Genomic DNA, 23,942 nt, shown 5'->3' with positions numbered 1-23,942 from the left:
GTAGGGGGTTGTCTGCTTTGTTTCACTGCTGCATTCAGTTCCTGGAACAGTGCCGAACACAGAGCAGGCACTCAATAAATACTCCACTGACTGGTGACTGACTGAATGGATGAACTGAGGGGGAAGAATGTATCCAGGCTGGGGAGCGGAGGAGAATGCACACTTACTGAAATTCCTCTAAGTGCCAAGCGGTTTGCAAGTTAATATAAGTCATCTCATTTAACTGTCACACACAATCCTAAGAGGTATTTTTATCCCCATTTCACCATGAAAACTGAGGGCCAGAGAAGTAAGGAAAATAGACGAAGGTTACACAGCCAGTGGTGGAACATTAATTCAAACCTAAGTCCATGTGATTCCAAAGCCCTGCTATTCCCACCGCACGTTACCGCATTCTCCTTGGCAGCAGATCCCACTTCTCTAAGGAAACGCAACTGCCAACTTTCACACCTAGTGCCATTTTACAGCGGGAGGCCCGAGTCAAAGACATCATTAGAGGTCCCTCAGAGCTCGAATCAAGCCAAACATTTAGAGCCTGAGTCCTTTTGCACATTTACACCAAACATTGTTAAAGATACAATGTAATGAACATCCTTGTCAGGGAGCTTATCACTTTCAGAGCTTCATTCATTCATTCCATTCCCTCATGGGCTTCATAAACGTTTGCTGAGCGCCTACCATGTGCCTGGTACTGTTCAAGGCAAGGCGGATAGAAAGCTGCATAAGGTACAGATGCCACCCTCCAAAAACAGGTTTGAAGTCTAGGGCAGTGCTGTCCCACAGAAATACAATGTGAGCCAAGGATGCAGTTTCATATTTCTAGTCACCACATTTTCAAAGAATTAAACAGTTCAAATTAATTTTAAGAATATATTTTTATTAAACCCAACATATCCAAAATATCACTTCAACATGTAAAGTAAGTATATGATTAACGAGATATATTACAGTCTTTGTTTGGTAACACGTCTTCAAAATTGGTGAGCAGGGGCCAGCCCCATGGCCGAATGGTTAAGTTCGCGCGCTCTGCTTCGGCGACCCAGGGTTTCACCGGTTCGAATCCTGGGCGTGGACATGGCACCACTCATCAAGCCATGCTGGGGCAGCATCCCACATGCCACAACTGGAAGGACCCACAACTAAAAATACACAACTAAGTCCCGCGGGGCTTTGGGGAGAAAAAGGAAAAATAAAATCTTTAAAAAAAAAAATTGGTGTGTATCTTACACCTATAGCGCATCTCAATTCAGACTAGCCACACTTCAAGAGCTCGAAAGCCACATGTAGCTAATGCCGACCGAACAGGGCTAGGGAAAAAGACAGATACAGTCAAGGGGGTTTTCAAAACAATGTAATAAATGTCGTGATAGAGACGTGCTCAGGATCACTCAACTGCCAGCGTTGGGATCTGACTCTCCAGTGACCTTCTAATCCCAAAGATTTTGTTCCTTCTGCGGCACAAGACAGACTTTCCCCACTTCAAACAGGGGGATTGCGGTTGGCCTCAACCAATCAAACTTAATATACTCAAAACATAACTCATCCTTTCACCCCAAATACCTCCTCCTCCCCTCTCATTTTCTACTTCAGTTCAGCACCATTATCTACTTGCTCACCCAAGCCATCCCATTTCATCTTTAGGTAAATGAGGACTTTATCTAGAAGATAATTTAAAATCTAAACACTTATCAAAAAATCCGCCTTGCTCTCCACCTCAACTAACTGACCTTGTTCGGGCTACTTTCATCTCTCACAGGGGTCGCTACAAGAACCTTTTCTCCCCCACAATTTTACTGAGATCTAAGTGACATAAGTCACTATACAGTGTAAGATGTACAGCACAATGGTTTGAGTTACATATACTGTAAAATGATTACTGCAGTGTTTAGTTGGCATCCATCACCTCATATAGATAGAACAAAAAGAAAAACACTTTTTTTCCTTAAAAATATGGAATGCTTCCGAAATTTGCGAGTCATCCTTGCCCAGGACACATGCTACTCTCTGTATCTTTCTAATTTTAGTGTACGTGCTGCTGCGGCAGTACCAAGATCCCTTGCCTCAGCCTCTCCCCTACCTAGCTTCAACAGTAGTTACTATTCCATAAGGCCCTTCACGGTTCTCCATCCCCTCCATAACCAAGGTCAAGCTCTTTTTCACATAGCACAGAATTCCCTCCAGGATCTGATCTTTGCTTACCTAACAATGCCCAATTGCTTGCCGTTCCTAGACCCTGAACAAGTTCACTTACCTTCTCTGAGCCTGCTATTCTTCTGTAAAAAAATAGCCATCCTAATCTCTCAAAAACTTAACAGGAGGTGTAAGAGAGAGAATACAGGTTAAATGATCCACAATCAAGGGGTTACTCTCCTCATCACTCCTTTACACTTTACATCTATCTATCTAGAGCTGCTTTTCAATTCAAAATTATTTATTGAATACTTACTATGTGCTACGCACTGGGCGGGGCACAAGACAGAAGGAATACAGAAAAATAGATTGAATCACGCGGTCTTTGCCTTCCCCAAGCTTATTACAACAGTTTCTCAATCAGTATCTTTAAGGACTTGATCATCTCTAACACTGAGCAAATCAGAGGACCCTCGGAAGTTCAAGGGTGGCTGCGCCGCTGGGCGCCACCACGTTCTCGCACCTCCGCCGCGATCGCAGACCGGGAACCACCCCCACACCCCCACACGGAGCCCAGGTCCTCCCTCTGTCCAACCGGACCACGGCCCACGTGGCAGGTGAGGGGCGGGGAGACCCGCGGCGTACCGTGGGCCTTGGCCTTTGCGCCTGCGCGCTGCGGCCAGCTCAAGGACCCGGATTTAAAGAGACAGGCGCTACAACCGTCGTGGCGGCGCGCGGCCTGGGGGCGCCTGGTCGGAGGCCTATGGTGCGCGCCGGAGCCTGGAAGGCAGGTGAGGGGCGGCGCGGCGGGCCCGGGCGGTGCGGAGGGGGCCGGCCGGGGGTCCGGGGCTCGGCGCGGCCCTGGAGCCGCCCCTCCGCTCCTCCCCCGCCCAAGGAGCCCGGGGCACACCCTCCGTGACGTGGCGGCCCCCCGGGAGCCCACAGGGGTTGGCTCGCCGCTGCCGGGACCCCCACGGTGCGCGCGGGGGGGGGGGGGGCCCGGTGAAGTCGGGGCGCCTCGGGGGGAGCTCGGGAGCCCTCCCCTCCCCGCCGCGGCCCCGGCCCCGGGCTGGGTCCCTGTCCCCGGCCGGCCGGAGCCGAGGGACGCGCCTGCCCGCCGCCTCCCCAGTGGCCAGTCCCCGGCCCGCTGTCCCCAAAGCGTCGCGGGCAAGCGCTCCTGGCACGGCGGCCGCGGGCTGCGCTTCCCGGCCGGGGCGGCCGGCGCGGCGGTTCCTAGAGCTCACTCGGGCCCCCTTTGAGGAAGTGCAGACCGCAGCCGCTGGGGCGGCGGGGCAGACGGTTTCCTCAAAGCAGCCTCGTGCCTGCTGGCGGCCCTGAGGGGGGCGGCGCTCCTCTGATCGCTCCCCGGGGGCAGGGAGGCGTGGAGACCCGATCTCTTCGGAGCTCCTCTTACGGGGCGCCTGCCGTGCTTTCACCCACCGCACCCCTGTGGTTCTATAACTTGTGCTTGTTGCAGAGCCCTTTGTGAATTACATGAAAATCATGGACCTCCTCCCCCCAAAATGTACATTTATGAATATGCACGTCTTGTATACGTTTTCGGGAAGTTCAGAGCCCTTCCCCTCCCCCCCGGTCCCAGCCCATCCGTGGACTCGTTTTAGTTTTCCCAACCATCCCGTGAGGTCGGGATTATTTTCTGTTTTAGAAATAAGAAAACTGAGACTCGGAGGGGATAGCATAGTCCCTGAAGTGTGCGGTCACACTGGCGCTCCCGTCCCTGATCCCCGTCCACTTGCTTCTTGTTGCACTACAGGAAATAAAGCCTGCTTTTCGTTATAGCCCAATAGCAATTTCGCTACAAAGCGGTGTGCAGGCTGAAAATAATTTCCAGTATATTGAAAGCGAGAATTATGAAGATAGTTTGGAAAATACGAATTTAAGAAGAAGAGGGGATACCGTGCAACTATAATCCGTATTTCCATTTGGATTGATTTATGTTTCTTTGATTCTTGCGGTCTGGTGACTTCAGCATTCCCCGATTCAAGGTCCTGAATTGCAGGCAGGCTGATTGCACATAGGGAGCCTCTGCTTAAAGGATAGCTGCTTCACCGATGATAATAAGAGCTCATGGTTAGTGAGTTCCTGTTGTGTGCCCAGCTCTGTTCTGAGGGCTTTACTCTTAGCATGACAACCCCTTGAGTTAGGCACTGTTATCATCCACAGTTTACAGTCGAAGAAATTGAGGAACTGAGAAGTTAAGTAACCCACCAAGGTCACACAGCTAATGAGCTAGAATTTGAACCCAAGCAGTCTGTTCTAAGCTCTGTTTGATTGCCTCTCAAAATAGGGCTTCTGATTAAATCACAGATCTATATAGTGGCTTAATTTTCTGACAATGGCGTATATGTTATACTTCACTTTAAAAACTTCATGAACATAGTGTAATTTTTCTTGGTGATTAAAAAGAAACTTCAGGATCTTGTAATACCTAAGGATCGTCACCCATTATGATTTTCAATATTGCTGATGGCCTGAGAACAGCTTTTATGTTATTTGGATTCTCTTGATTGTGATTTACTAGATATACACGTGTACATTAGATCCTTGAACACTCCTTTGCAAACTGAATTTCCCTATATAGGAACTCTTCTCCATCCTGTAGGCAAGAAATCTTTAATACTTTGGTAAGCGTTTGGTTAGTCAGCATGGGCTGTATTAGGACTTCGGTCTTTGAGAAGACTGGGAGCCCAGCTCCTTGTTTACATCTCACTTTTTCTGACTCTCACCCTTTCATGCAGCTGTATGACTCTGGCTTTCAAGATCCTCTTCCCACCAGTCTTCCGTGCCCTCAGCCGAAGAGAACCCTGCCTGTTCCGAGAACATCACTGGCCTGACACAAGACAGTTCAGCCAGTGGTCAGAAACAGACCTGCTTCATGGGCGCTGCCTCCTCCACAGAAGAAAGCCATTTCTGTCATTCCAGGAAGGCAGTCTAAGACCGTGTGCCACCTGCTTTGTTTCCTTGCCAGGGTCGCATGTGGGACTCTGCAGTGGCCCCTGTGAGATGGCTGAGCAGCGGTTCTGTGTGGACTATGCCAAGCGTGGCACAGCTGGCTGCAAAAAATGCAAGGAAAAGATTGTGAAGGGGGTGTGCCGCATCGGCAAAGTAGTGCCCAATCCCTTCTCGGAGTCTGGGGGTGATATGAAAGAGTGGTACCACATCAAATGCATGTTTGAGAAACTGGAGCGGGCCCGGGCCACCACAAAAAAAATCGAGGACATCACGGAGCTGGAAGGCTGGGAAGAGCTGGAAGATAATGAGAAGGAACAGATAAGCCAGCACATTGCAGGTGTGCTAGAGAATACTTTCTCCTCTTAAGTGTTGAGAGAAAAGGGGATAAGGAGAGTAGAGTCCAGTTTTGTTGTTGTTTAACTTTTTATTTGGAAATAATTTCAAACTCACAGAAGAGTTGGAAGAATAAAAATAATGCAAAGAATGCTTGTATTCCCTTTACCCACATTTACCTATTGTTAACATTTTGTCTTTTGTATTCATGTGCACTCTTTTTTTTTTTTTTGAGGAAGATTAGCTCTGAGCTAACGTTAGCCACCAATCCTCCTCTTTTTTGCTGAGGAAGACTGGCCCTGAGCTAACATCCGTGCCCATCTTGCACTGTTTTATACTTGGGACGCCTGCCACAGCATGGCTTGCTAAGTGGTGTGTAGGTCTGTGCCCCGGATCAGAACCAGTGAAACCCCAGGCTGCCAAAGCAGAGCATGCAAACTTAACCACTGTGCCACGGGCCAGCCCCCAATGTGCGCTCAATTATTCTCTCCTTCCACACACAGTTTTCTTTCCTGAACTGTTTGAGAGTAGGTTGCATTCATCATAGTGCTTTGCCGTTAAATACTTCAATGTGTATATCTCAAGAATAAGAATACTTGGGGCTGGCCCGGTGGCGCAGCGGCACGTTCTGCTTCTCGGAGGCCCAGGGTTCGCTGGTTCGGATCCCGGGTGCGGACATGGCACCGCTTGGCAAGCCATGCTGTGGCAGGCGTCCCACATATAAAGTAGAGGAAGATGGGCACGGATGTCAGCTCAGGGCCAGGATTCCTCAGCAAAAAAGAGGAGGACTGGCAGTAGTTAGCTCAGGGCTAATCTTCCTCAAAAAAAAGAATAGGAATATTCTCTAACATGACCATAATACAGGTATCAATTTTAGTAAATGTATCCTTGATATAATACTTTAATCTACCATCTGTATTCCACTTTTGTCAATTGATCCAATAATATGTTTTACAGCTTTTTCCCCCTCCACTATAGAAGCCCAATCTAGAATCAGCTATTGCATTTCATTGTCATATCTCTTTGGCCCCCTTTGATCTGGAACATTTCCATAGTCTTTTTCTTTTATGACAGTGACATTTTTGAAGACTAGGGTACCGTACCACCATCACCCCCTTTTATCTGTCAACTTATTATCTGTATGGACTCATAGAGTACTAGTTTTTCCTGGTGGCTTATAATTTTACTGTACTTTATTAATTTGGTACTAAACTGTCCCATATTTAGCCAGTTGGGAGCCCTTTTAAACTGGTTTATGTGTCCTGGATGCCCTCATCATTTTTTAAAAATGTGTTAAAGTACTTCCTTCATTTCTGCGTAGCAGGCTGCTCTTACGCTCAACTTGTATGCACCCTGCCGTCGCCCTAGAATGAGCCGTGTCTCTGAGGAGGCCTGGTTCCCATTAGTGGAGGAAGGCATGAGAGACCAAAATCTGGATGCTACGTTTCCTTGTTGCCATGAGGTGTCTTTACTATTAAGCCCTTTCAGCAGACAGAACTAAAAACAGATGACAGATACATATATGTGCGCACATACGTGCATATCCATGTGTATGCATGTTAGAAATCTTACGCTGATGCTTTCAAATCCAGTTAGTCCTTTATGACCTTCAGTGTCCTCATCTTGAAAGTAATATTTGCGTCTTTGATTAGGTGTGGTCTTGTCCCTGTAGGAGGACTCGAACAGTGGTTCTGAAATGGGGCCTTATCCTTGTTCTTTGAGAGCAAAGACTTCCAGGAGAGAAAACTACTCGTGTATTCCTTTCTCGAGCTCCCCATCCCGCCCTGCCCGGCCCGAGCCCCTGGGCTCCGCCTCTGGTCCTTCTTGACCTGTCTCATTCAAGGAGGAGAAGTACGCGGTAGAGTTACGCTGTCCACTGACTCAGCAGCTGGAAGGCCTCCTGCCTGTGCCAGGCTGACGTGCACTGTTATCCATCTGCATTTTCCTTTCTTGTACATCTGTAAATTGGGGCTAGTTCCATGGAGCTGAAGTCCCCCAGTTGTATCTGTTGAGGTATGATTTCTGATTTCCTCCGGATGATCTGGCAATTATTATATGTGGGATGAGAGGTGGAGAGAGAAATGAAAATTTCAGTTATTAATAGAAGAAAAGGGTAACTGGGTTTTTTGTCCCCAGAACAGCCTACCTCCCAATATTTGATTACCTGCTACCTGCACTCAGAAAGCCTGGCCAGCCAGCAGCCAGCCTTGGGGGTAATGCCGTGGTAGTAACTTGCCAAGCAAGGCTGTAAGAGCGGTCGATAGATTCTTTGGAAGCTTTCTCAGAGTCTTTCACTGAAGGATGCATTCCCTTCTTTTGGGGTCCTACAGATCTGTCTTCTAAGGCAGCAAGCACACCAAAGAAGAAAGCTGTTGTCCAGGCTAAGCTGACGGCCACTGGCCAGGTGACATCTCCAGTGAAAGGTGCCTCGTTTGTCACCAATACGAATCCCCGGAAATTTTCTGGCTTTTCAGGTAAGATAGGTTAGGGCTACATTAGCTGTTACCGTCTTCCTTTTAATTTGCTATCCTATTTGGGACTCTGGCTAAGAGTGAAGGGTCTGTGCTGTCTAGTCTCATTAATACTCTGCTTCCATGTGAACAGAGATGGGTGTGGCTAATTCTCAACGCTCCACTTGTATGGCGTTTCTTTGTGTGCTTTAGTCTCTATTGCGGCAAAAAGATGTTTGTTTTGTCAAGACTTTTTCCCCTTGAAGTAGTTACCAGGGTCAGACAGAGCTTATTATAACCTGCCCTTTGCTTCCTTGTTTTTTGGTAATGAAAGAATTTTGAGGAATAGGTTCCCTAAACTTGCCCAAACTGGAGGTGAAAGGTGGAAGAAAGGAGATGTCACGCGTGGCCTAATGGAGCAGACAGCATCGAGCTGCGGCTTTTACGTATTCAGTTCCATTCGTTCTTCAGTTACCCTTAGGAAGTGTTTTACTAGGCCGGTCTCATGAGTGAGAGAGCCGATGTGCAGCTCCCTTATGGAGTTAGCATTTACCCTGAACTCTAATAACTGCGACAGCTGTGCTCTTCTACCCCTCACCCTGTTGCCTCTTTTATTTGGAGGCATTCTTGTGATTGACTCAGGTAAAAAAAATTAAAGCCAAAACACATGGACTCAGAAGTTGTTTGAGGAGTTTGCTTTATGTGAGTGAAAGAAGCCTAGGCTTGAGTCAAAAGACCCGGGTCCTGATTCCAGCACTGTCACCTGACAGCTTAGGGAAGCAAGTCCCTTCGCCTCTGTGGTCTCATCTGGGAGGTGGGAATGGCAACACCTGCCCGTTTACCCCACAGTGTTCCCACAAGGACTAAAGGAGATAAAGTCAAAGAAATGGTGTCTGACTTTATGGGATTTTTATTATTTTAAAACTCTGAAGTTTTTTGTTTAATGGTAGGCCAAAGATAAAAATACAGAAGAGTGCAAGTGATGATAAGGACAGCATGTTTCTGGAAGAGCCCTGGTCCTGGGGAGGGAATTTGGGAGAGAAATGGGGTGTTCTTGTTGTTGTACTCTCCTGAACGTTGCCATTTGGGAGATTGTGTCCCCTGCAATCCTCTGTAGACTCCAGGTCGGAGGTGAGGATGGATTTATACTGTAGGAAGCCCAGGCAAGAAGCTTACGTCAGCAGCCTGCTTGCTAATGGCTCTGCTGCAAGCTTGCAGAGTGAAATTTGCTTTGTAAATGGTCACAAGGAGGGAAGATGGGTCTCTCAAGAGTTGTACGGTCACTGTGGAGTGTCTGGAGGGAAGCCCTGCTCGCTGACTACCTTTTATTTTGACAGTAAGAAAGAAAAGAGTGGTGATGGCGGTGGGTGGGGGTGGTGAGCAGCTGGGCATGTCTTCTTTTCTCAGGCCGTCGTCTCCTCCTCACTAAGAAGAGGTTGGACAATATAATCCTGAAGGCTTCTTCCAGCCCTTACAGTCTGCGATAGCTGTGATTTCACATTGACTTAACATGTCCTTCGATTTCTTCTCCCTTCCTCAATCCGACTTTTCTGGGGTCAGCCTTACAGTTGCCCTGAGATCCTGCTGACCGCTCTCGGCATGAAGGCAGCCTTTGTTCTTCTCCGAAGCACTCATGTAAAGGGATGCACATCAGCTGATTTCCTGCTTTGGTGTGAGGCCACTGTTTCTTTACCACTAATTGCTGTGAGATTTGGGGAAATTACTTGACCTCCATTTCTTTACCTGTATCCCTGTAAGATGGGTATAATGATATCTACTCCAAAGGGCTGTTTTGAGAGATTAAGTGAAGCTACCTATAGAGGACCAGCAGAGTGTCTGTGAATTTCCCTTTCTTCCTTCTCAGCAAGGCAAAATGTATCATCTCTGCTATTTCTCTCTCCCTTTTTCTCTGTCCAACAGCCAAGCCCAACAACTCTGGGGAAGCCCACTCAAGACCTACCCCTAAGAGAAGTCTGTCCTCAAGCAAGTGTGACCCCAAGCATAAGGACTGTCTGCTGCGTGAGTTTCGGAAGTTGTGTGCCATGGTGGCTGAAAATCCCAGCTACAACACAAAGACCCAGATCATCCAGGACTTCCTTCGGAAAGGCTCGGCAGGAGGTGGGGCCTAGAGGAGCCTCGATGGGCTTTTCCTCTGAGGAGTTCAGAGCCGTGGCCAGCCGGCTTCGTGGGCATGTGAGCTGTACAGTTGCACAGGGTCCCATGCTTGGTTTGATGCTTTTCTGTTGCCATCTTGAAATTCTTAATTTTGAACAAAGAGCCCTGCATTTTCATTTTGTGCTGGGCCCTGCAAAGTAGCCAGTTCTGCTCAGAGCGTATTGGCGTCTTTCTTTTTCTGCCCTTATTCTGCCCCAGAATAACCAGAAGAACCAATCCCATTTGACCAAGAGGAAAATTCACTGTCCTGCATGTTTGATTAGGTTTTTGTGAACCACATGCACAGCTTGGAATAGAATCTTCCAACTCTTGTTTCTTTCGTTCATCTAACAAATCATCATTGGCATCTGTAATGTGCTCCTCACTGGGGACACTGAAGTGAAAGTCATGGCTCTGCCCTGCAGGAGTTCATCCCGGGACTAAAGGGGAGGCAGACACGTAAACTGCCAGCCGCCAAACGCTGTGGCGTCTACTACTATAGTGAAATGTACAGGGTACGGTGGCAGCACAGGCAGCAATGTAGGCATCTTTTGCTTCCTTGAGTTTATGTATTTGTTTATTTAAGCTCCATTTCTCAAGAAGGGTTCCTTTCTTCTGTCTCCAGATGGTTTCCATGGTGACGTGTACCTAACAGTGAAGCTGCTGCTGCCGGGTGTTATTAAAAGTGTTTACAACTTGAATGATAAGCAGATTGTGAAGCTTTTCAGCCGCATTTTTAACTGCAACCCAGATGACATGGCACGAGACCTAGAGCAGGTCAGAGGACGGGGAGGGTAGGCGACGTTCCAAGTGGGGTTCTGCCAAGCCAAGCACTTGTAACCTCTTTTTTCTGGTTAGGGCACATACTGGATTAGGAAACTGAAACCCGTTTGAGCAAGCTTCTTTTCTGAGGGGAGCTGATAGGCGAGGCTACAGCTGTTAGTTTCACAAGGTTCTGGGGACTGAAATCCTATTGCTAAGCCATGAGAGATCGATCCAACAGGAATCACATTGGCTCAGCCCTGGATTAGTTCTTGGGCCATTTCTCAGCTAAGCCACGTGACCAGATCCTGTGGTGGATGGAGGTCCCCTTTCCAGGAGCTGTGGGTGGGGCAGATTCTCTAAGAAGTGAGGTCAATATGTGTGAGTTGAGGACAGGAATGATGATTGAAATCTCTGATTCACCTTCAGTCCTGGGAGCTTGGGGTATACACTTGGCCAGTCGGGTTGCAGCAGTGGCATTTTGGTTTTTGGAGACAGGGTGACGTGTCAGAGACAATCAGAGTCTTCTTTGAGCAGAGCAAGTCTTTCCCCCCAGCTGCCAAGAGCCTCCTTACTATCCAGGAGGTGGACGAATTCCTCCTGCAGCTCTCCAAGCTCACCAAGGAGGATGAGCAGCAACAGGCCCTGCAGGACATCGCCTCCAGGTAGGGGAGCTGCCCAGTGGGGATGGGCCTGGGGAGGTGGAATCGCCAGGTGAGGAAGGTTTAGGGGTCCAGAGCTCTTCAGACACCAAGTCGAATGTGCCTTATCCTCCTAGGTGTACAGCCAATGACCTTAAGTGCATCATCAGGTTGATCAAACATGATCTGAAGATGAACTCAGGTGCAAAACACGTGTAAGTACCAGGCCCTCTGACAGCCTAAGCTGCCAGTTCCCTTTGTTGCCTGCTGCTGTCAGGACTTCAGAGTCCCAATCTGGATTTGAATCCTGATTCTACCTTCTTCCTTCCTCTAGGATCCATCACTTGACCTAGCTCAGCCTCCATTTTCTCATAAGTAAAGTGGAGGTAACAGTACCTTTCTCACAGCGTTGTTACAATTGAAAGTATGGAATATGTTCAATAAGTGTAATGTGAGTTTCTTGTCCACTCCAGCCCCCTCTTTGCTAAGGCAGCATCCTGTAGGCACAGCATCGCCAAAGAGCTGAGTTTTCTGAGAGCTTTTTTTTCTGTGAAAGTCTTTAGACAATAAAACATAACCACTCCCCCATATGTTAGGCTCCCTCTTCTCTAGAAGACAGACTGCTATCCTAATCAATAAGGTCAAAGGCACTGGTTTTTGTTTCCTTGCTCCTGTCCCCCTTGGCAGGTTAGATGCCCTTGACCCCAATGCCTATGAAGCCTTCAAAGCCTCACGCAACCTGCAAGACGTGGTGGAGCGGGTCCTCCGCAACGAGCAGGAGGTGGAGAAGGAGCCCGGCCAGAGACGGGCTCTGAGTGTCCAGGCCTCGCTCATGACCCCGGTGCAGCCCATGCTGGTAAGGATGCTGCTCTGGCCCTGCTCTCTTCCTCGCCAAGTATGCTGTTCCGTGTAAGATCTAGAAGGGTATGAGGGTGCCAGCCCTTGAAAGTTGCCTCGCGGAGTTTAGGGAAGGAAGAGTGGCGAGGCAGAGGGGTATTCTCAGTGGGGAAGTGAAGGCAAAGGAGAAGACGGCATGATCTAGTGGAATACCTGAACTCCAGGCCCAGCTCTGCCACCGGCACGCTCTAGAATCTTGGGTAAGTTACTTAGCCTCTCTGGGTCTTTAGTTTCCTTGTGTGAATGACGTATGAAACCCTCGGAAGCATCTACCTACAGTGGTTTAGTGGTTTCATCTTTCCTGAAGACAGGTGGGTATATTATGTAACTCCTGAGGTTCTGTGATCAGCCCCAAAATAGCTGTGAGAGTGGCAGAGCCAGGCTTCCTACGACAGGGTGACTTGGGCTTCCTTTTCTTCTGGAAAGAGGAATCTTAAGGAATGAAGACCAGCCCTGACAGAGATCATCTTGGGCCTCTGCTCATGAATCCCCTTTCCTGAGAAATGGGACTTCCTTCCTGGCATTGGTTTTCCTGTACAACAAGACTCTCCACGTATGTTGGCGTGCCTCCTGTGAGACCCTTTGGGCTGTTCCAGTGGTGTGCAGTGCTTTCTATGAAATTGTCTTGTGTGCTACATCAAAGCCTTGGTTTAGGGTTCTGTGTTTGGGGTAGGGAAGTGTTCTCTCCCTCCTGGGAATGTAGGACAGCCAGCACCAAAATAGTGAGCTCTCCGTGCCCAGGACAGGACCCTGGTCACCTGCAGTCGTGACCTTTCTGACTTTTGTAAGAATTCCTTCTGGAGTCTCTTCCACAGCCTGTCATTTGAAGAGTGGCAGTCATGTAGTGTAGTGGCTAACCACACAGGCTTTGGAGTTGGGCCTGGATTCAAACCTCATTCCTCCATTTACTAGCTATGTAACTGTAAGTAAGTACTTAATCTCTTTGAACTTGAGCTTTCTCATCCATAAAATGAAAACAACAATATCTATCACATAAGCTATCACATCGAGGAGGAAAAGAACTGAAGGATATAATCTGACACATAAATACCCCCAAAATGGTAGCCATTGCTGTGTGAGTCAGGATGGCACAGGTATGTGAGTCGGCACTCCTGTGTCGTGTCCTGTCCTAGGGAGCCTTGATCACTGCCCTCTGCAGCCTTACTGTCACCTGCACTCTCCAGTCTTACCTCTGCACACCTCCTGTGCTGAGATAAGTGATATGTTTAATAATGAGACAGAGGCCCTGCAAGACCCTAAATTATGGACCCAAAAATGAAATGCTGTTTCTGTGAAATTTTATTTGCTCTACAATGAATTGCACTTATATTCCTCAAAATGCAAGTTCTTACGTCGACTCCACTGATGCATTATAGTCAGCATGTGATACTGGCCGGCCTTGTCCGTTCCCATCACCTTTGCACTGGCCTGCCCTGAGGGTGTGCTCTGGCAATCAGTCCCTGGGCCCTGGGCCCTGGGTCCTGGGGCTGTCTCTGCTGAGAGCCCCTCATTGGAAGAGCACCCTGTAAGTCTCTGGCTTTTCTTTCCCCACCCCAAGGCGGAGGCCTGCAAGTCCATCGAGTATGCGATGAAGAAGTGTCCTAATGGCATGTTCTCTGAGATCAAGTACGATGGGGAGCGAGTCCAGGTGCATAAGAACGGGGACCACTTCAGCTACTTCAGCCGCAGTCTCAAGCCTGTCCTGCCTCACAAGGTATGTGGCCTTGCCTTTCTACTGGGACTGTCTTTCCTTTCCTGCCTCTAAGAATCTCAGGGCCAGAGTTCCATAGCCATTCCAGCCCTGGTACACAATAGGGTTTGTTCTGTATTTGTTGAATGAATTCATTTATTCATTTTTGGAGCCTTCTAATAATGAGGGGCTGCCCAGTAGGGACAGCCCAAGAGCCCAGACTCGGGATAGTCAGCACGGAGCCCCAAGGGCAGTGATGCTTCCCTGGCCCGTGGCGGCGGCAGGACAGTGAGCTCAGCTGATGAGTGTTCTCCAGCACTTGTCTTTTGCGTTTCCATGTCCTGTGTGTACCTCCCTGAGCTAAATTACAGCTCCTGTGCAAAGAACCGTTGGGCTGTCCTTCATGAATTTGTTCAGCAAATATTTATCAAGTGCATAGTCTGTACTAGGCACTGTTCTGGGTAGTGGATGGACAGCAGTAAACAAAATGGACAAAAATTCTGGCCCTCTGGAAGCTTACGTTCTGACGTAAACAAAATCCCTTGGAGACATCTGGGAACCCAGACTCCTGCCCTTCATCAGGCAACATCGAGAACCTCCCTCCGCAGCCCTTCTCAGCTCCAGGGCCTCTGCGAGCCTTTGGGGGGGTCTTCAGGGAACAGCAGCTGGAACATCTGGCCTGGGTAGCTTGTGAGGCAATGGACTTCCTGTGCTTGCAGCTGCTTCTGTCCCAGCTCAGACTCCATCTCTGATGGCCCCAGTGGGGCCGGGCAGGTAGTATATGGCTCCCATCCTTACCTCAGCCTTGCCTTACTGCTGGAGCATGGTGCAGTCAGGCCCTTTATTTCCAGGGTTCCAGAGGAGAGCTAAGCAGGGCCACCCCCTGGAGCACTAGTGCAGGCTCGCTTGCTCTGTGGGGCACAGTAAAACTGCTGGGGAAGCTCTCCTGTTACCAGGAAGAAGTTTAAGCACAGCTTTCCAGAATTAGAGCCCTTTTGCTGCCCTCCCTTCCCAGAGGTTCGTTCATCCTGGTCTCCCTGGTGCTTTTGGTTCGGTCGAGTGGGATGATGTGCAGCCCTTTCCTGTCCCACTGCAAGCCTCACAGGTGATGGTGGACTGTGTGCCTGCCCAGGGGTTGGACCCCAGTCATGCTCTCTGGACCTCATTGCTGGCATCACTTGGCCGGGGCTGCCATGGGTTACAGTGGGACCTCTCCTTGTCTGGAACTTTCAGACTAGGGCCCTGCCTTTATCAGGAAAAAATGCAGTTCCAAACCTCCTTTCTTACTCATTCTGAAGATGGCTGTGGGTTCAGAGCTCCCACTCAGAGAAGACTCATGTTTCCTTGCTGCTCCTGAGGGGGTTCATTTTTTCCTTTCTACATTTTATCCCACCAGTCTGTGCTCCCCCACAGATCTCTGCCTGCCTGCCTTTCCTCCCTCCCTTCCATGTTTGTCTGCTCCACCTCCTCCCCTACAGATTCTCTGTCTCTTTCTTCCTTTTTCCTCCAAACTCTCCTTCTCTGCAGCGCATAGAAAGTGACACAGCATGAGCCACCCGCTACCTGGGTCTGGACAGAGGTCCTGAAACTTACCCTATTCCTCTTGTCTAGGTAGTTGACAAGATCTATGTTCTGCACATGATCTGGGCTTCCACACGTTGGTGTTCTCTGTTCTTTCTGGGGCCTGGGTTTTGCTGTCGGTGGCCCTGCTTTAGGTCCTTCCTCACCTGAGTGGCCCTTCCGTCTCCAGGTGGCCCACTTTAAGGACTACATCCCCCAGGCGTTCCCTGGAGGCCACAGCATGATCTTGGACTCTGAGGTGCTCCTGATTGACAACAAGACAGGCAAACCACTGCCCTTTGGGACTCTGGGAGTGCACAAGGTACTGACTCAGGGCCAAATGTGCAAGGATGACTGTGCGTGTCGTGTGCATGTATGTGTATGTGCTAGCGGCCTAAATGGGGAGGAATGTATCGCTTACTTTGGGTTGGGCTTATTTTTCATTTCTGAACTGTTTCTGAACTTAGTCCTGAGTTTAGATGTGTTTTGTTTTTGTTTTCTTGCATAAAAAGGAGCTAGTCTTGGGAACTAACTTATAATTGGGTCGGTTTCATTCAGGACCATCTGCTAAGTGCCCTTACGGCCCAGGGGCTTCAAAGCACAAATAGGACTTTTCTTTCAGGTGCTTCAGAGGGTCTCCAGAGGTGGACTGGTACTCCCCATTTTTCATGCCCTCTTATTTTTGTCCCTCATCTACCTACTGCCTCATTTTCCCTTCCAGAAAGCTGCCTTCCAGGATGCTAATGTCTGCCTGTTTGTTTTTGATTGTATTTACTTCAATGAGGTCAGCTTGATGGACAGGTGAGGAATCCCTTTTCGGTTCTTGGTTGGGGAGGTGGGGGGTTTACATTGGAAAGGAGGGGGGAAGGGGCTGGAGCATGTGCCTCTTGGTGCCAGGGAGCTGGGCAGCGGCGGAGGGAGCTGAGAGGTAGCGTACTTGCTACGCAGTTAAGTCCCTGTTCCGTGTTAAGAGGAGCTGACGTGTGGACTAGATCCCATCCCTGAGAGCCTCGGCCTCAGAGAGAACCCAAACCCCCGGGGGAGTTTCTCTGCTACAGCAAAATGGACTGTTGACGAGAAATAGACTGTGAGCAAAGTAAGGTTTCAGTTGATTTCTCCAACAGTCCCCGCAAGGAGGCGGGCAGATGGTTTTCAGCTGAGAGCTTTTGCTTTCGGAAGAGGCCGACAGCAGGAAACTCATGATTGGAGGGGCACTGTGGGTGGGACTGTTTTAGGGAGAACTAGCGTCTTGACTCAGCTGCATCCAAATTCAGAGGCCCGAGGAACCAGTATGGGCCCTCCGTGCTTAGAAATGTGTCTCTGCCCCCACGCCTCCCACAGCAGCCCTCCTCCTCGAGTAAGCAAGGGGAAGGAAGTAGAAGAGAGAAAGAATGGCTGTGGGTTGGAGTTGGGATCTGGGCTTCAGGTCCTGAAGCCTGTCAGCCCGCTGACCCAAGAACCAGCCAACCTTGGGCCTGGGGTGAGGCAGGGTGCAGGGGATGAACAAGAGACTCAGAGTCATTTTTCAAGTGGGACCAGAGTTTATACAGTCTGTTTGGGCCAGAGGCCAGTTCTCCTGGGCTCGGTGAAGTAGAAACAGGAAGTACAACAATGAAGTAGCTCTACGCCACAGCTCACAGTTGTCCATCCTTGGTCACAGTGCAGCCCTTGGAGCCCTTGGCAGGACACGAGGCCTTTAAACCACGGCAGACCCTCAGGAAGCAGCAGTTTATCATTGGGTCTCTTCCCTCCTCAGAACTTCTAATGAGGGGGGCATCCTGGCCTGACCTCAGCTCTCCTGTCCTGTCCCCCAGGCCTCTGTGTGAGCGGCGGAAGTTTCTTCATGATAACATGGTTGAAATTCCCAACCGGATCATGTTCTCAGAAATGAAGAGAGTCACGGTGAGCAAAGACCCCACCCGCCTGGGCAGCATCCTGGTGGTCTGAAAGCAGGGCAGACAACCCCTTGGGCCAGGTGTGACTGGGAGAATGAGTCTGCTGATGTGCGTAGGTGGCCCACTACCTCCACCTAGGAGGGCGGGGTGTGAAACAGCTTCCTGGGTGGCTCCCTGTGTCTCAAAGCCACAGTGGCTCTCTGGTTGGGAGGGTCCCTGTTTTGCAAGCCTTTTGTTCCTTATATTCAAGTGAGTACTTAACTAGTGTGCCAAAAGGAACAACTCATACCTCACTCCCACAGCACACTCTCTAGTCTCACACCAACCTCGACATCTCTCCTGTTACCCCTCAGAAAGCTGCAGACTTGGCCGACATGATAAACCGGGTGATCCGAGAAGGGTTGGAAGGGCTGGTGCTGAAGGACGTGAAGGTAAACAGTCACATCTTTGGCTTTCGGTCACATCTTCGGCTTTCGCCTGCCAGCTCTAAGCTCTCCCCAAGCCTTTCCAGCCCTGGCCAGGAGATGGCAGTGGCGGCCTAAGGTGGTTGGGGTGGGTGCTGAGGGGGGCCTGTCTGGGGTTCGGACAGGTCTGTTCTGGATCCAGAGGATGGGTCTGTGTCTAGCCCCTTAGTGCCTGGGGTCCAAGGGCTCTTCCCCAGAGCGGGCGGGGCACTGCAACAGAACCGGTGTGTTAGCTAAGAGGTAACTCCCACCCTCGTGGAGTCTCCATTCTAGTTCGTCGTCTCTCTTGTTTCCCCTTAGGGTACATATGAGCCTGGAAAGCGGCATTGGCTGAAAGTGAAGAAAGACTATTTGAACGAGGGGGCCATGGCTGACACAGCTGACCTGGTGGTCCTTGGGGCCTTCTATGGGCAAGGGAGCAAAGGTCAGGGAGGCCTCTGGCCCCTGGAATGGTCTTTCTTTGAGAGGCTCCACTCAAGGTACAGGCTGGCCTTTTTATTGGCTTGATCTGCCAGCATGGCCAGTCATGACTTCCAGAGTTCTGGGTTCAGGGGCCCCAACCTGGCCCATGTCACCTCAGGCAGGGACATCTGAGAGCTACAGACTCGGGCAGGGAGAGGTCAGGCAAGAATACCCTCTTCTAGCCTGGCACCAAGAAGTTCACCTCCAAGTATTTCTCCGGGGTCTGGCAGCTTTCTCCTCAGGGAACCTCAGAATTTCCTGACTGGAGGGGAAGCTGGGGTCTGAGGAACCAGAACTGTCGGGCAGTCTGCTACATGCCAGGCACTATTCAATTCCAGTTCCTTTTACTTCTCACCAGAGCCCAGCAAGTTATGTTTGATTATCCCTAGTTTACTGAGGAGGAAACTGGGGCTCTTACATGTGAAACTTGTATAGCTAGGAAGAGGTACATCCCAGAGGTGACCTGGCGCTCTGATGCCAAGGCCCCGGCCCTTCCCTCTCCAGCAGGCTGCCTCTCCCTGGGCCTGTGGGGCTGGCAGAGATGGCTCCCTCCACCCACAACTTAGCCCTTCCCCCCTCCTAGGTGGCATGATGTCCATCTTCCTCATGGGCTGCTACGACCCAAGCAGCCAGAAGTGGTGCACAGTCACCAAGTGTTCAGGAGGCCATGATGATGCAACGCTCGCCCGCCTGCAGAAGGAACTGGACATGGTGAAGATCAGCAAGGTGAGGAAGGGTCCCAGCTGGCCCCGGCCTCTGGACCGGCCATCGCTACTGAGGGGCTGCACTGGGGACTGCAGGTATCGTTTGTCTGTCTCCACAGAAAGGCGAGCCGCTGCTTGGCCATGGGAGCAGTGTTAGGCCTTCAAAGTCTCTAAGTCCCCACCTTGTGGAAACTGGCCTGCGTGCCCTCTAGGCCACACCCTGTCTGGGCAGGGAGGCTCCCATCGGGTGAGGGTCAGCCTTTTGTGATAAGTCACCTCTTCCCACAAGCCCGTGACCAAGAGGGGGTGTAAGTCTTGTTTTGGCTTGGGAACAGTCCAGGATAACATCTTCTCTCCTCCAGGATCCCAGCAAGATACCCAGCTGGCTGAAAATCAATAAGATCTACTATCCTGACTTCATCGTCCCAGACCCAAAGGTATCAGCCCTGTGGCCTGGGTCCTCCAGCCCACAGAATGAGCGTGCACATTCTCTAGTGATACAAAGATGCCTTCTCAGCCTAACTGACAGTCCACCCAGGGATGGGGTTCTGGACTGTTCAGCCAAGTGATGACAGGTGTGGGGGTGGCCAGTCAACACTGAGAAATCATCCTCAATAGCAAGAGGCAGAGATTACCCATCCCCTAGTCACAGAGAGCCTGCTCTAGAAGTGACCAGGAAGGCCTAGTCCCTTCTTGCACTGACAGAGAAAGCGAGGCCCAGAGAAGAGACAGGACTTCCCTAAAGTCACACAGCCTCAGCAGCAACAGTGGGACTAGAACCCGTCTCCACCTGTGAGCCAGCGCTTTTGTGGTTTTAAGTGCTCTGTATTGCCTCTAGCTGGTTGGAAGGTGTTTTTTTCTTCTCAACCAGTGAGTGGCCTGACTTACTCCTGACAGAAAGCTGCCGTGTGGGAGATCACAGGGGCCGAGTTCTCCAAATCTGAGGCTCACACCGCCGATGGGATCTCCATCCGATTCCCTCGCTGCACCCGAATCCGTGAAGATAAGGACTGGAAATCTGCCACTAACCTCCCCCAGCTCAAGGTGCTGGCTCTTAGGTGGCATGTGTATCCTCTACCCCACGATCCCAGCCTTGGAACCTTGAGCGTCTGGCCTCTTCTCACCTCCTGTGTCTTCTTTCTCCCATTCCACCGAGACAGGGCAAGGCAGGAAGGGAGACCAAACTGTTGGAGGGCCAGGGGCAGCAGCACTAGGCCTCCGCCCACAGTGCCAAGTCGAGAGCCCTGCCTTTATCAGGCCCACGGAGCAGCCTGGGCACTGCTGAGGGCCTGGCCCCAGGCTGTAGTCTCTGTGTTGCTGATAAGAACTGGAGCACGGAGAACAGTGATTTGCACTAATTACTCAAGAAACAGGGCCAAAGTTTAGAAAAGCACCAAGGAAGCCAGCTGCTTTTCCCTGCTGTTTGTGTTTCTCCCCTTTGTTCCCCAGCCACGTGCTGAAACACACCACACAGAGCACCTCTGAGGCCAAGGCCTGGAATGATACCACCCGCCCTTCTCCCTCCCCCTCAGGAACTGTACCAGCTGTCCAAGGAGAAGGCGGACTTCACTGTAGTGGCCGGAGATGAGGGGAGCTCCACCACAGGGGGCAGCAATGGAGAGAATGAGGGCACCTCGGGGCCTGCTGTGTCGTGCAAGGCCCCCAGAGCCTCCCCCAAGCAGCCCTCCACTAGTGCCAAGAAGGCGGGAGGGAAGCTGAGTAGCCCCAACAGCAAAGGCGGTAAGGAGAAAGGAGGGGCTGGGGTGATGGAGAGGGTGGTGTGAGGGCAGAGAGGGAAGGACAGGGACCCAGTCCCCCTCTCCAGCTCTGAGATATGTGGTTCTGTCCACCGCAGCTGACGCTCACTGCATTCCTATTGTGTGTCCAGCCATGGGCCAGAAGCCCTTCTGCTGGGCACCCTCCATCTGCTCAGTAAATGACAGCACCTGGGAGAGCCAACTGCTCCGAGGACAAGCCACCTCAGCTCAGGGGCTTAGCTTGCAGTTCTTCCCTCCCATCTCACCCACGCTCACAGCAGGGGACGGGCCTGGTCCTTCTCTTTGCTGCCCTGAATTCAGGGACCATTATCAGCTCCCCTTACCCTCTTCTTAGTTCTGATCCTGAGCTCTCTCCTGTAGGCAGCAAGCCCACTGCAAAGCCATCCCCTGTGAAAGGGGGACAGAAGCTGGTCACAGAGTCTTCTCCCTTCAAAACGGGGGAGAAGCGGAAGGCTCCTGATGAGACCCCATGCCAAACAAAGGTGAGGGCAAGAATGGCAGGCACAAGGGGCTGCTTTGGCCCAGGGCCTCACGTTCCCAACCCTCCGCACATGAACTTTGAGATGAAGAAAGGTGTTTTCGGGACTAATGGCCAAATCCCCTCCCCACCTGCAGCTGCTCCTCCGTCACGGGCAGGGCCAGCAGTGCCACTGTTCCACCCGGTGCCTTCTTGTTGCCTTGCAGAGGCCGCCACCCAGCGAGCAGAGAGGAAGGAGAGCTGTGCCAGCAGGCAGGCGATAGAACAGCCCAGCCTAGCCAAGAGAGGCTGCAGGGACCCACCCAGCTGTTGGTCCCAAGTCACAAATTACATTAAAGGGGAGAAAGCCCAGTCTGGGTGTGGGAGTGCAGCAGTGTGAATTTGTGCACCGGGAGAGAGCAGGGCCAGCCAGGCAGGATGGGGAGAGGGCACTGGCTTGGTGACTGTCCTCCCACCTAAGGACCCTTTTCCCTTTTGTACTCCTTTGTCAGTCTTTGGTTTGACAACAGCTAGCAAGCACCTCCTGAGGCCAGTACCTAGGCTCCGCCCTGGGAGGAGCTGATGACCCAAAGGGCAGATAGACAAACATTCGATCACCGTACAGTGTGACTGCACCACCCCACACCCCACCCCCCGCCAAGAGTAAGCACAGAAGTCTCGCAGCGCAGGCCCTGAACCCAGTCCCCAGCAGACCTGTGGCACCTCACCCATCTTCCCTCTAAAGCCCTTGAATCCCTCCACAGTACTGAGCGGGGCTCTCAGCTCCCCCAGGCCAGCTAGTTGTGCACGGGAGACCGCTTGATCCAGCAACATCACTGAATCTGAGAGCCACTGGCCCTGCCCACCAGCCACTGGATGGTTCTTAGAGACACGTACTTTTCCCTTCTCCAGGTCCCCAGTGTTGGGACCTACCCTTGCTCCCTCCTTTTCCTCCAGGCAGGGATGGAGCGACATGTCAGTCCTGCATAATCTGGAGTGGGTGGAGGATGGGGGTCTTGATGCCTGTGCCTTTTCTCCAGTAAACTCTGCTTGTGTCCTGACCGCTAGGCTCCCTCTGTCTCTGCCTCCTGTTCTAACCTCTGTGTTCTGTGTCCTGGACTCGTGTGGATGGAGACCCATCTTCCCCCGGCACAGGTCCGGCCCCACTTCTGACCCCTGTGCATTTGCAGGTGCTGCTGGACATCTTCACTGGGGTGCGGCTCTACCTGCCGCCCTCCACACCAGACTTCAGCCGTCTCAGACGCTACTTTGTGGCATTCGATGGGGACGTGGTGCAGGAATTTGACATGGCTTCAGCCACACATGTGCTGGGTAGCAGGGACAAGAACCCTGAGGCCCAGCAGGTCTCCCCAGAGTGGATTTGGGCATGTATCCGGAAACGGAGACTAGTAGCTCCCTGCTAGGCCTGCTGGCTTCCCTCTCCCTCACGCCATCCTCTTCCCCACCACACCACTGGACTGGTCTTTGGCTGGGACACGCAGGCCAGGGGCAGCACAGGGCGGGCACGGGCTTGCTTCTCCAAGCTGTGCATCTTCCAAAACCCACCAACCGCACATGGTCTCTTCCCGACCAGGGGTTAGTTGCCATGGGTGCCACCAGTGACATCAGTTTCTCTTGCTGGTTTACATAGGTCTTTCAGATCTGGGTGCTGGTTTTGTCGTCTTTAAAAAAGCTTTTTTTTTTTTTAATAAATAAAATATCTTGCAGTTATCTCTGTCCTTTTCCCCCTGTACACCCCCTGTAATTTCCCGAGCAACTAAGGAGTGAAATTCTAGCTGTTGACGCGCTGTCCACAAAGCCAGTCCTGGTGGCAGTCTTCTCCCCTCCTTGCCTGCTGCCCCTTTTGCTTCCAGGCTCATTTTAAAGTTGTATTTAAAAGGCTGCCCTCAGAAATGCTATTTGGCAAAACTTGTATTCAGCCTGGCCTGTTTTGCCAGGAATGAAGCCTCATTTGAAAGAAGAAAAAATTAATTTTATGACTTAATTCTCTGTGTTCTCCTATTGCAGAGTATGGGCCCCGGTTTGAAGGGAGGGAACCAGGATCAGGTAGGAAAAATGGGGCCTTTATGAAGAAAAGGGAGGTTGTTTGGGCTATTCCTCTGGGGGATATGGGGCTCCAGGAGGCTCTGCCTCCCCAAAATCAGAAACAAGACTGCTCTTTAAGAGAAAAACCACCTGAGAACAAATCTACACAGGCTGCTTACAAAGAACGGCTCCTGTTCTTTGTAACAGATCACCAAGGCCGATCTATTTGAATAAAAAGCAGTTGAGTATAGATGAGTGCTGGTCCACAGAACTCTTTGTGGCAATGTAAATCTCCGCTGGCTGATAGGAGACAACCACATTCAGCTGCTGAGCACTTGAAAGGTGGCTAACAACTGAGAAAAGGGAGTTTTCATTTTAATTCGACTCTAAATGGTCACATGTGACATTGGACACTGTGGGTGTAAACAGACCTGGTTCAAATCCAAGCCCCGAAACTTAACAGCTGTAACCTCAGGCAAGTTAACATCTGAGCTTCCATTCCTCCAAGAGGAACGGGGATAGGAATTGTGCCTAAATCACAGGGTT

The 23,942-nt window shown here is 50.9% G+C and overlaps 1 protein-coding gene, 1 long non-coding RNA gene and 1 other non-coding gene across 10 annotated transcripts; 1 reads left to right on the top strand and 2 right to left on the bottom strand.

The window, feature by feature from the left end:
* Positions 1–856: 856 nt before the first annotated feature.
* On the bottom strand, positions 857–2,673 carry LOC139074095 (uncharacterized). Its single transcript, XR_011523485.1, has 2 exons — positions 2,447–2,673; positions 857–1,168 (listed from the first exon to the last, which is right to left on the bottom strand). It is a non-coding gene; the product is annotated as an uncharacterized lncRNA (long non-coding RNA).
* LOC139074247 (U6 spliceosomal RNA) lies at positions 1,945–2,047 on the bottom strand. Its single transcript, XR_011523783.1, has one exon. It is a non-coding gene; the product is annotated as a U6 spliceosomal RNA (small nuclear RNA).
* On the top strand, positions 2,556–23,355 carry LIG3 (DNA ligase 3). 8 transcript variants are annotated; one of them, XM_008533130.2, is made up of 20 exons: positions 2,556–2,921; positions 4,890–5,440; positions 7,767–7,910; positions 9,807–10,004; positions 10,666–10,817; positions 11,301–11,467; positions 11,581–11,658; positions 12,131–12,299; positions 13,899–14,054; positions 15,781–15,912; positions 16,312–16,391; positions 17,405–17,492; positions 17,839–17,916; positions 18,250–18,373; positions 18,995–19,137; positions 19,478–19,552; positions 20,013–20,159; positions 20,648–20,855; positions 21,254–21,375; positions 22,541–23,355. In XM_008533130.2, the coding sequence occupies exons 2-20, from the start codon at positions 4,894–4,896 to the stop codon at positions 22,772–22,774; spliced, it is 3,042 nt and encodes a 1,013-aa protein (XP_008531352.2). In that variant the 5' UTR covers positions 2,556–2,921; positions 4,890–4,893; the 3' UTR covers positions 22,775–23,355. The 8 variants fall into 8 exon arrangements, with proteins under 8 accessions (XP_008531352.2, XP_008531354.2, XP_070418614.1 ...); XM_008533132.2 differs by having other exon boundaries at positions 2,757–2,921; positions 21,578–23,355; XM_070562513.1 differs by having other exon boundaries at positions 2,763–2,917.
* Positions 23,356–23,942: the final 587 nt, after the last annotated feature.

The sequence above is a fragment of the Equus przewalskii genome, chromosome 10 (genome assembly GCF_037783145.1).
Source record: "Equus przewalskii isolate Varuska chromosome 10, EquPr2, whole genome shotgun sequence".
Lineage (NCBI taxonomy): Eukaryota > Metazoa > Chordata > Mammalia > Perissodactyla > Equidae > Equus > Equus przewalskii.
The sequence above is the reverse complement of the archived record's forward strand: the minus strand, read 5'-3'. Positions and strand labels throughout refer to the sequence as shown.